Here is a 12,385-nt window from a genome sequence, read left to right on the forward strand (position 1 = left end):
GCTGCCTGCCTCTTCTTGGACTAATTGCTGCGCCTGATGCCACCGTCGGCAGAGGAATAATCCCATCATTTAATTAGTGGAATGATTTAAACAAAGATTTGCAGAGATGCACTCATCAGTTGCCATGAATTACGGTTGCCAGCGAGGGGGAACAGATTCTCTCACATGATGGGGATGATGGGAGGGGGGATCCAAAGGGGGGGAGAGAAAGAGAGAGAGAGAAAAGAAATGTCGTCTCCTTTCCCCTAATTAATTTAATTGTCCTCATTAGCTGTGCCATTTGTTCTGATTTTCTTTCTCCCCTTTCTCTCTCTCTCTCTCTCTCTCTCTCTCTCTGTCTCTGTCTCCCACACACTCTCACTGCTTCTCCTTCTCTTGCAAGAATGTGTGGGTTCCCAGAGAGAAACATGCGTGCACCGCATTCACACGAGGGAGCTGCTGACGCGTGTCAGGAGCAGGGGGACTCCCCAAATGCCAGGTGGATGTGAACCCTTTGGATCGAAAGCAGAGGTTGAAGGTGGTCTATCCGGGGTGTGTAGGAAAGGGTCGTGGCATCTAAAATCCACAACATTGGTTGTTGTGTGCCTTTTTAAGTCGTTTCCCTAGCACAGGGTTGTTTTTTTTGTTTGTTTTTGGAAAGGTTTGTTCAATGGTTACTTGCCATCCATCCATCCATCATCATCATCATCTTATTATTATTATTATTACTGTATTGTTATCTTCTGAGGTTGAGAGAGTGTGACCGAGGCGGAGATTCGAACTTTAGTCTCCCTTTTTCGTAGCCTCAAGGCTCAGTGCACCGTCCCTTGGATGCCTTGATGTCCAAGTGCACAAAATTGTGGAAGTTGCAAGCTTTCCGAGCTCCAGGGGCTTCTTCCTCAGGCAAAACCTCGGGTTTAATCAGGATGCTGCTAGTCCCCAGCCTGCCTTTGGTCCAGATGCAGCTTTGCTCAGTTCTTGTGGTGCAGAGGCTGAAGGGGGATCCCCCCTTGCCCTGGTCTAAATCGGAGCAACAGGAAGGCAGGGAGGAGGGATGGGGTTGTGATGTGTGTGTGTCTGCCCCCCCCCCCAAAGTCCTGGCTGCTTGGCTTTATAGAGTTTGAGTCAGCTTTGTTTTGCCGGTTTGCTAAGTAAAATAAACAGGTGCCCTGGACCCCAAGGAAGGAGGGGACAGGATCCACTTGGACAAAGTGTGCCTTCCATCCTCTCTCTTACTACTAAGAATATCACTAATATTACTACTTATTATTATTATTAAACATTATTATTAGGATTGATACATAATCTGGTTTGGAGAGAAGGGACATTATCCACTTGGACGAAGTGTGCAGTCCATCCCCTCTCTTACTACTACTACTACTACAACTTATTATTATTAGACATTATTATTATTAGGGTTGATGCATTATCATATCTGGCTTGGAGAGAGGGGACAAGAGTCACCTTGGATGAAGTGTGCTTTCCATCCTCTCTCTTACTACTTATTATTATTATTATTATTATTATTATTACTGTGACATTATTATCCGGATTGGTGCATGATCTGGCTTTGGGCGATGTCAAATTCGCCTAAGCTTCAAAACCTTTGCAATATACCTCCTCTAATAATAAGGTGCCATTCAATTATTATTATTTTTTAAAATGGGGATTCTGTCATCTTTTTTTGTTTTTGCTCAGCTCCAAATGGCAGGCAACAGAGGAGCACTTTGAAGTCTTGCAAGTTGCATCCACAAATTCTTAATCCCCCCCCCCCCCCCCCCCCCCCCCTTCCCTCTCTCTTTTAATGTTTAAAAAAAGGATGATGGGGGGGGGGGGTTTATAAAAGGCGATGAAGGTTATTTACACAATAAGGATGTAAGGCAAGGTAGGAAGGCAGGCAAATGTTTCATTTTCTAGTATATTTTGGGTGGTGGGGAGCAAACAGTATTGGGCAACGGGTGCCAGCCTGGGTGGTTTCAGTCACGGTTCAGGAGCAGCAAGCCTTTCAGACCAAGTTTATCTTTTAAAATAGGCCTCAATACATTTGGGCTCGTTCCCCATCTCTGTCCTATATGCAGCATCCCCCCATAGGATGCTACTCCTAGACTTTACTCCTATCCCTCTTTGGAGGATTTGGGATCTTACTGTCCTTTGCTATATTGTGTGCTAGAAGTGTGTGTGCTTTTCTAATCCATCCCTTTGGTTACCTGGAGTTTTTGTCTGGGGAAAGTGGGGTACTTTTCTCTTTGCAACATGCCCAGACTAAGGTAGTAAGGGGGGGAGGGTGCCTTTACTTGGACTGGCTCAAAGATCTTGCTCTGCCACACTCTCTCAGCCCCCAAAGAGCCTGAGTGACCTGGTATTGGCAAACTCCCTCTGAAGAAACTCACCCTCAACACATCCTGGATGACACTGGGCAAGTCCCACTCTCTCAGCCTCTGAGGATGGCAATGGCAAACCTCCTCTGAAGAAACTGGGCCTCCAAAACATCCTGGGTGACCTGGCAATGGCAAAGTTCCTCTGAGGATACTGGTCCCCCAATATATCCTGGGTGACACTGGGCAAGTCACACTCTCTCAGCCTCAGAGGATGGCAGTGGCAAACCTCCTCTGAAGACCAGCCAGTACAACTTTGAAAGGTTGTGGTGCGCCAACTTCTGTGCCTTCCAGTCAATTCTGTCTCAACTTGGGGAGTTTCTTGGCAAGTTTCTTCAGGGGGCAAGAGGGAATTTGCCAGTGCCATATTCTGAGGCTGAGAGAGTGTGACTTGCCCAAGGTCACCCAGGGTGCAGGCGAAAGTGTCACTCTTATTTGGAAACCTCCTGGTGGTAACTACAGTAAAACAGGAAAGTTTTATTTTTTGGAGGGTCAGGCAGGCTTTCCTAGCCCCCTCCCCTCCCACTGAATTCCTCTGAGCACCCCCTCTTTAGCCCCCCACCCCATTGCAATCTCCTTTGGGACTATGACTCTGGAGACCTGGGTTCGAATCCCTGCCCGGCCATGGAAACCCCACTGGCTGACCTTGAGCGAGTCACACTCTCTGAGCCTCAGGGGGCTCTATGGGGGATTTGGGGTGTAACTTCCCTTTCCAAAATGCACGTGCCTTTGGTACGTTTTGAGGGGCTGAATCCAGGTCTCCCTCTTTGGGGGATTGTGGGACTTATTGTCCTTTGCTCTTTGGGGGATTTGGGGTGTTTTTATCCTTTACAAAATGCACATATCTTTGGTGCATGTTGGGGGATTTTGCATCTTATTGTCTCTTTGGGGGATTAGGGGTGTTGTTGTCCTTTGCTCTTTGGGGGGGATTTGAGATGTTCTTGTCTTTGCAAAAGGTACCTTTCTTGGGTGAATTTTTTTGGGAGGCTAAATCAAGGTCTCCCTCTTTGGGGGGATTTTGGCTGTTCTAGTTCTTTGCTATTTGGCTTTGAATCTTGTCTTCTTTGCTGGGGGGGGGGGGCTGAATCAATGTCTCCCTCTTTGGGGGAGATTTTGGGTGTTCTAGTCCTATGTAGCTTTCCATTTTGTCTTATGTGCTTTTTGGGAGGGCAAATCAAGGTCTCCCTCTTTGAGGGGGATTTGGGGTGTTGTAGTCCTTGACTATATATGCCCAACCTGGGTACTCCCTGAACCTTTTCCTTGCCCTGAAGGGGATGGCTGGTGTCTCAGGCTCCTGCATGCCTGCCTATGCCTATGCTTTGGGGGCTTCTCTTCTCTTTTTGGGACTGACTCGAACTCGCCTCCTTGTCCAGTTTCCAAATAAAGACAAACCAAGCTCCGATCTGGCTGGGGGCGGGGGGGTGCCTTGCACTTTTCCAAAGGCGTTGCAGATCGCGTGCGGAAGGAAGGAAGGAAGGAAGGAAGGAAGGAGGGGGGGAGGCAAGAGGGAGGAGAGAAAGAGGGGGGTGTGAGTGTGAGTGTGTGAGTGTTGTGTGTCGCGGTAAATAGCCTGCAACCGGCCGCCAGACGCAGCTCGCTTCCTCGGCTGCCTCTTTGGCAAAGGCACCGTCTCCTTCCCCCCGACCCTAAAAACCCCCAAATTAAACTGATTTTTATTATTTCCCTCTTTGCTGTATTATGTCTGGCTGGTTCAAGGATTGCGATCTCCAGTCCGTCCAGCCCTTGATTTCTTCCAGCTCGGCTCCAAGAGCACTGCTGCTTTAGGTAAGTTGGGCTTTTTGTTTTGGAGATGGGGATGGAGAAGGGGGCCCCGGTCTACCAAGTGTGTTTTTGTGTGTGTGTCTGTGTTGTTTCCCTTCCACTCGTAAGGGATCTATCATATATAGGGTTTTCTTGGCCAACTTTCTTCAGATCGGGTTTGCCCTGGGCCACCCTCTCAGGCTGAGAGAGTGTGACTGGCCCAAAGGAAACCAATTGGGTTTTCATGACCAATTCAGGATTCGAACTCTGCTCTTCTTCCAGCCTGGGAATCTATCCTATGTAGGGGTTTTCTTGGCCAACTTTCTTCAGCTCTTCTTTGTCCTGGGCCATCCTCTGAGGCTGAGAGGGTGTGACTTGCCTAAAGGAAACCAATTGAGTTTTCATGACCAGGATTCGAACTCTGCTCTTCTTCCAGCGTCCTAAAAGTCAAGCCACACCACCAAGCTGGCTTTCTTTGTGGTTTCTGTGTGCCTCCAAAAAGTCATTTTTGACTTTTGCCCCCCATAAGGCGAACCTGTCATAAAAGTTTATTGGCCACTTTCTTCAGATCGGCCATCCTCTGAGGCTGAGAGAGTGTGACCGACCCGGGATTCGAACTCTGCTCTTCTCTGCCAGCGTCCTACGCTCCAGCCACTCCACGACGCTGCTTCTCTTTGTGGTGGCTGTTGCGTAGCTCCAATTCATTTGTAACTGATGAACCCATCGTAGGGTTTGCTTGCCACGCTTCTTCAGCTATTCTCTGGGAGGCTGAGAGAATGTGACCGGTCCAAGGTCCCCTTATAGTATTTATCCCGGGAGCACAAACTCTGATCTGCAGAATCGGAGTACTCTCACACAACAGAGAGACACACAAACACACCAAGAAAGAAAGGCCACCTTTGGCGATGGGGCAACTTCGGTTTCTTGCAGACCTGGGTGGGTTTTTGGAGGGGAGACCGTCTTCTCTTGCATTGTCTCAACACTTCCTGCGTCCTATCCATCCATCCATCCTTCCTTCCTTCCTTCCCTCTTTCTTTCCTCTCCTCCAACAATGCTGTGTCAGTGCCTGCCCCTCTCCAAGGAGCATCTACAATGTAGCAATAACCCAGTTTGATACCGGAGCCACAACAAACTCCAATTCCCAGAATTTCCATAGCATTGAGCAAGGGCACTTAAAACGGTATCAAACTGGGTTATTCTTGCAGTGTGAACAGAGTGAAAGTATTATCTGGGGTACTCAACCTTAACCAGACCCTATTTCTAGAGAAGACAAGGTGGTCCTGAGGTTTTGGGTCAGGTTTTTTGGGGAGGGTCCGGTCTCTCCTCCTCTTCTTTTCTTTTCTTTTCTTTTCTTTTCTTTTCTTTCCTTTCCTTTCCTTTCCTTCTTGTCTCTCTGCCTTACAACTTGGGGCTGGGGGCGCTTCCCCACAGGGCGGCTGTGTGTTGTGTGTTGTGTATGTGTGTGTTGTGTGCGCCGATCGCGTTCAACTCCAGCGGAGCTGCTTCTCAGTGATGTGGTTTTTGTTGAGAATCCGCGATGCGAAGCAGCCGGCGGCGAGGCTCAGCTCGGACTGCGGAAAAGAAGGACTCGCTCGCAGGGAAAGTTGAGACGATGATGATAATATGACGCCGGGGAACCTTCGCAGGAGGGTGAGCCACCCAGTGCCCCCTCCAGCCCTTTCCTTCTCTTTCTAGGAACCCCTTCCTTTGTGATGTGATTGGAAGGGGGGGAGAGATGCTCCTTTGAAAAGCCTTTGTAGGAACGATCTGGTCCTTGACAGGAAGGAGACTGGAACTAAGAACAATCCAACCCCCCCCTCCAGCTTTTGTGATCGAGATCTCTTCCTACCCTCTGTTTGTAGACTCTCCTCCCCCCCTTACTCCCCCCTTCATCCCCAGCAAAGTCTTCCTCTCCATCCAGCCTTGAAACCTTCCTGATTATTGTCTGGTGCCTCGCTGGCAAAAGAGAGAAGAGGCAGTGCAGGAGGGGTCTCTCTTCCTTCGCCATCAACGTGAGAAACAGAGAGAGGTCCCTTCATAGTTCAGGCTTGCAAAGGCATTGTGTGTGTATGTGTGTGTGTGTGTCTATGTGTGTGTGTAACCTTGCCCACAGCAGCCCCATCAAGTGCATCTGCACAAGAGCCCATCTCTTTCTCTTTCTTTCTTTCTTTCTTTCTTTCTGTGATTGTGTTGTGTGTCTCTGTATGTAAGTTTGCCCACAGCAGCCTCAACGTCACCCTCTTCCCAAGTGCATCTCATCTATTTCTTCCCCTCCTTTTCTTTCTTTCTTTCTTTCTTTCTTTCTTTCTTTCTGTTTGTGTTATGTGTATAAGCTTGCCCACAGCAGCCCCAGAGTCACCCCCTTCCCAAGTGCATTTGCACAAGAGCCCATCTCTTTCTTCCTCTCCTTTTATTTCCTTCCTTCCTTTCTGTTTGTGTCGTGTGTGTGTGTATGTGTGTGAACTTGCCCACAGTAGCCCCAACATCACCCTCTTCCCAAGTGCATCTGCACAAGAGCCTCTTTCTTCCTCTCCCTTGCTTTCCCCCTTCCTCCTTTTCTGTGTCTGTGTCTGTGTTGTGTGTTTGTGGGTGTGTGTAAGCTAGCCCATAGCAGCCCCAGCGTCACCTTCTTCCCAAGTGCATCTGCACAAGAGCCCATCTCTTTCTTCTTCTCCCTTTCTTTCTTTCTTTCTTTCCTTCCCTCCCTCCCTCCCTCCCTTCCTTCTTCCTCGGCGTTTTCCCCTTTCACCACCAGCCTTTTCCCCTTGGTCCAAACGTGGATGGGTAGGAGAGAGTGAGAGAAGGGAGGTTTTGCCAGTTTTGTCCACTCGCTTGCCCACTGCTTAGCTTGGCTCAAAGCGCACCCAGCCGCACCGGGAGCCCTTCATGCAGAGAAAGGAGAAAAGTTTTGGTAAGGCTGTCATCGCATGTGTGAGCTCTCTGTTTGTCTGTCTTCCCTCTGCAGCATCAGGATATATGTATTTTGGGGGGGTCTTTCCAGGGAGGAAGGAGGTGGGAAGCAAGATTATCTATCTATCTATCTATCTATCTATCTATCTATCTATCTATCTATCTATCTTATTTATATTTGCCAGCTGGGTATCCTTAAGTGTCGAGCAGGCTCTACAAACACCTTCTTTCCTGAGTTCTCCAAATGCAACTACTCCTGAAAGTATTCTTTTTCAAGCTCCTTAATTGTTATTTGCATGACATTGATCCACTTTCTCTCTCTCTCTCTCTCTCTCTTTTTCTTTTCTTTTCTCCCTCCTGGAACTATCCCTCTTCACAACTGCTACAACAAAGCAAACCCACATGGCTAGCCTTGCCAAAGCTCTGCCTAGGGGTGGTAAGGAAAAGTGATGCCTGAATTGTGCTAAATACACAAAGGGTGTGTGTGTGTGTGTGTGTGTGTGTGTAAGAGAGAGAGAGAGAGAGATATTCTTTGTGCATCTGAGAGGGCGAAAGAGAGCGTGAATGTGTGTATGTATTAATTTTTTCCTTTCTTTCTTCTTCTTTTTTTTTGCATGTGAACTGCATCAAAATTGAGCTCACTCTTGCAAATCTCTTGTTGGCCTTTGCCAACCACTAGCACTTTGCTGCCATGGTAACTGTAATTAAACTGATAAGAGTGGAAAAATGTCAGTATCTCTCAGAGTCTTACAGCTGCATTGGAAAGAAAGGAGGGGAGGAGAGAATAAAATTGGCTTCCAGCAGCACTGCATTCACTTTGGGGGGGGGGGGGGTAGAGCAAGAATGGGGAACATAGTGTTGAGTTTAAACAATTTATGGGTGACGGACATTGCAGGAAACCACTGCACTTGAGTTCTTGCTGTGGGATGTATATAAATACTGTATATATCCGAGAGAAAGACAGAGAGAGGTGTTTGCACTTGCTATCCCTCAGAGAGCTGGCGGATGTAGGGAAGATGTGGGCCAGTGAACAGAGAAACAAGCTTTTTAGGCCTGGAACCAAATGGGGTTTCAGAGGAGGCGACAAGGGAGGGAGAAAGTGAGGCCTTTTGTCAACCTTGGCAGCATCCAATTCTTTTTTCGGAACTGGTACTAAGTCTGTGGCTGTGTATCTGGGTTGTCCCCCCCATACACATACCACCACCACCACTTTTGCTGTGGTTGTTGTTGTGTGCCTTCAAGTCTTTTCGACTTATGGTGACCCTAAGGGCCAACCGGCCGTAGGGTTTTCTTGGCAGGTTTCTTCAGAAACTTGCCATGACTATCTTCTGAGAAAGTGTGGCTTGCCCAAGGGCACCAGGTAGGTTTCCACGCCCAAGCCAGGCTTCGAATCCTGGTCTCCAGAGTCACAGTCCCAGTGCTCAAATCAGGGCAACACACAGGGTCTCACGCCGCCACCACAGAATGGCCTTCCCTCCTCCTTTAGTCTTCCCTACTGTGTCTTTAAACCTGACCCCAAATTTGTGGCATGTGCTGCAGAAAGAAAGGTGGCAGTCTTGTGAGGGAGAAAGCGCTGGTGGGCTGAGTATGTGTTTTAATGGCGTTGAGGAAGGGAGCAATTAGCACAAAGTAGACAAAAAGTCTCATATTCTGAGCAGGAAAGGTGGCAGAGAGAGTTCCTGGGTGTTAGGGAGTTGCAGCATACTTTGTTGTGTTCACTGCAGGGTTTGTGTGGGGAAGTGCAAGGAGGTTGGTTGTGGGGGGGAGAGATGAATGGCCCAGAATAAGAGAGCATAATGGAGGCAATGGAGCATTGGGGTGGTGCACAATGCAATCCAGGCAATTAAAAACTCACCAGAGTTTTGGTGTGTGTGTTTTTTTTAAATGAAATGGCCCTGACTTATTCTTGGCTTGCCACATTGCACAGGCTATTATTTTGGGTCTCTCTGTTCATTCTCTCTCTCTCTAATTATGATTTCCCTTAAAGTGTCAAACAATTCCAAAGTAGCAGGGGCCTCAGAGGTGAAAGGAATTTTTCCATTTCCCCCTACAAAACAATTTGCATGCCAATCTGAACAATTCCTGAGGTATTGGGGGGAGTTCAGGAACATGTCTGTTTATCAAACTAGCTTTTCTTCAAAGTAGGCATTCGCTCCCTGAATAACTGTGCCTTGCCCTGGGAGATCCAGCCATTTCTTTTTGTGTATTTGATTAGCACTCCCCCAAATTTCAACACTCAAAATGCTTCCCTTGTTGTCTGCGCATCTGGGTGTGCGTAGTCTGACTGCTTTGAAGTTGGAGCATCTTAGCTTTAGTAAGGGCCTTGCGCTGTGAAGATTGGTAAGTCTTACAGACATTTGTAACCAGAGAGCCCAAGTCCCAATGAAATGAATTTTAGTTGCTTTTCAGTAAACATGCACAACATTGTGTCTTGTCCTTAGGTATTTAGTAGGCATGGTTTTGCCACAAGAGCATGCCGGGCAGCCCAAACCTGTGCATTTCTGTTTTCAAATTAGTCTTACTAGATAGAGTGGGATATATTCACAATTCAAGGCCACCCTTTGCTTTTCAATAACCAACAGAAGTAAACTTCTAAGGTCTTGGTTGGCGTGGAAGTATTGTGTGCAAGAACTGGGTTACAGCTCTTAACCTAATGGACCCTTTGGAGTTTATCATACTGGTGCTAATTTTGGCATTAAAGAGAAATTAAAGCACATTTAAAGCATCGGGCAAATAAAGCGGAAATGGCGAGTAATTGCATGAATGATTATCACACGCAATTGCAATAAAGTGATATCAGAAATGCATTGTTGCTGAAATCCTGAAAGTAAAAAGATGTTCATTAATGCTTCTTTGTGACCACTTTAATGGCAGGTTTTGTGCGATGTCGTGTGAAATCATTTGGCATAATTACACGATTCTTCCGGGATACTCGTGGGATAAATTCCCAGTCTCTTTCATGTGATAAACTCCTTTGTTGTTATGTGCCTTCAAGTCATTTCCAACTTATGGCGACCCTATCATGGGGTTTTCATGGCCAGTTTCTTTAGGGGAAGTTTGCCATTATCTTCTCCTGAGGCTGAGAGCATGTGACTTGCCCAGAGTCACCCAGTGGGTTTATATGGCCAAAGCAGGTTTCAAATCCATCTCCAGTGTCATAATGGCTCTACTAGATTAAAAACAATAACTACAGCTCAGTTGCCCCGTTAATGTTTCTTGGAATCTGGGTTGGGCATTGGCAAGAGAAGCATCAGAATACACACACACACACACACACACACACAGAGAGAGAGAGAGAGAGAGAGAGAGAGGTTTTGAATTTTCTTCCTGGCCCCAGTTTCCAGTGTCAGCTTTGTGGAGTTCTCACCTGTGGGTTGAAAAATCCAGCCAAAGTGAAGATCCTTTCCGTCCTACTGATTTCTTAAGGGTGGGCTTAAAGTAGTCATTGAAATTAGTGGTTCTGCAACATGTTTGGTTGTAGGAATCTTAACCAAAGTGTCCTTAATCTCTCCCTGTTAACACATCTGCTTGCAGCATCAGCTAGTTCATATGATGGCTCCTTGACAGTGGCTGTTTCAAGCTTCATTCTAGTCCCTTATTGATGCAATAAGTCTTGGGCCGTAAAGACCCGGGGAAGTTTCAGGCTTGCTGCATTGCGAACTTGAAATTAAGTCAGTATGTGCAGGGGAGTCCATGTCAGCATTGTATTAAAGTGCAAAAATTCCTCTTAAATCAAGCAAGTCTAAAGGTAGTTATTTCTCATTTGAAAACTTGGCAAGGTGTTAAACTGCAACTGTATTAGTGTCAAAGCCACTGTCGTCCTTACTTATAATTTTATTTTTTTTAAAAAATGATGAAACCTAATATTCATATAAGGAAACCTAGCTTTGATTTGGGACATTCTAGTTGCTAACTGAGGCCATATTGTGTATTGATGTTTTGTGATGGCATCACCTACATGGGAAGAATGACCACTTGAAAAAGCTGAATGATAGAGCTGTACCAGAGCAAAAGAGCATGCATACACTGGGATAGCCAGGTATTTAAATGTGCAAGGCAAAACTCTGTGGGGCTCATATCTCAGTTGTGAATTTAGTAAATGGCCTAAAATTAAGGCTCTTGCACTTTCAACTCTAACTCTGATACCATTATGGGGTTAATACTGGCATACTTTGAAGGAGCATTTTTAAAAAAGATGCAATAATATGCAAGGCTCTTTGGATGATCAAGATACCATATATAAAATGTTAAAAACGTATTTGTTTGGTATTGCTGTTCTCCATGTGCCACCGAGTCAACTTGGACTTATGGAGACCCTATGAATGAAAGACCTCCAAGATAACTTGTTCATTAACTGTTCTGGCCAAGTTTTGTGAATTCAGAGCATGGTGTCCTTGTATGAATAGATCTACTTATTGTATGGTCTCCCTCTTTTCCTATTGGTACTCATATAGTTACCATTAGTGTCTTGCTGAAATAAAGTGATCTGTGATAGCTCCTTTTACTCATGTGAAATGTGACATTTCACATGAGTCTAGCAGAGCTTGGAAAGTTACTTCAAAATTTAATTTAATAAAGGTGCTAAGGCCCCAAACAGTAGCTCAATTACTATTCCAGTTGGAATATTAAAAAGTAACTCTTTATATGTGTTTCACAAAATTTACTAAAATCATTTGTTTTACTTGTACAAAGCCTCATCCCCTGAGCTGTGGTACAGAACACACTCTTACCATTCATCTCGATATCACCTCAACACCCAGAACAGAACATGAAGCATAGCATGCGCCAGCTTTTGAACCATGTGACATTCCTCCTCAACCATTTAATCAAGCCACACCCCCAGAATTATGGAAGTAATTTAAAAGTTACTGTGTCACATGAAAGTGAGTGAAGTTCTTAAGTTACATCTGCAATGTAGTACTGGTATAACATAATTAGTGTTTTTACTCAGTGATTAACTAATTACTTGTAACTAGCTGCTTATAAGAGATGGATTTAACTGTGTGATAATGCAAGTAATGGAGAGCAGGGGTTGTAAGTTAGCATGCAACAGTAATGCTTTTCTCCATTTTCCCCTTTTTCACACTTTTGGATGCCTAGGCTGTATACAGGAGATCATTTTTATGATTGCCAGAGGGAAAAAATAAATCCTGCTTGATCCTTACCTGTCTCATTCATTTCTCAGCAAAACAGTGGTCCCTCTAGCTCAGGTTTGGTATGTAAGCATTAGTTATAAGTCTTATGGATCCTGCATTACTTTAGAGCATTTGATTCTGCTCTGCTAGATGCTACCAGAATCCAGCTGAGAACAGAGATGCAAATCTTTGTAAATTCCATATTTGTGAGCAAGAAAAAATAAT

At 45.8% G+C, this 12,385-nt stretch overlaps 1 protein-coding gene across 4 annotated transcripts in view; it reads left to right on the forward strand.

The window, feature by feature from the left end:
• LMO3 (LIM domain only 3) overlaps positions 1-12,385 on the forward strand; it is a 94,339-nt gene that overhangs the window by 1,563 nt on the left and 80,391 nt on the right. The window contains exon 1 of one of the 4 annotated variants that reach the window (XM_042470396.1): positions 3,892-4,139. The exons of 1 other annotated variant lie outside the window; for it this stretch is intronic. Coding sequence is in view for 1 of the 3 variants with exons in the window: in XM_042470395.1 (XP_042326329.1) it covers positions 7,002-7,026 (25 nt within the window). In the remaining 2 variants the exon portion in view is untranslated. Of the gene's footprint in view, positions 1-3,891; positions 4,140-5,655; positions 5,766-6,812; positions 7,027-12,385 lie in introns of those variants that run through there. 2 more of the 4 variants (XM_042470397.1, XM_042470395.1) reach the window with 2 other exon arrangements.

The sequence above is a fragment of the Sceloporus undulatus genome, chromosome 5, assembly GCF_019175285.1.
Source record: "Sceloporus undulatus isolate JIND9_A2432 ecotype Alabama chromosome 5, SceUnd_v1.1, whole genome shotgun sequence".
Taxonomy (NCBI): Eukaryota; Metazoa; Chordata; class Lepidosauria; order Squamata; family Phrynosomatidae; genus Sceloporus; species Sceloporus undulatus.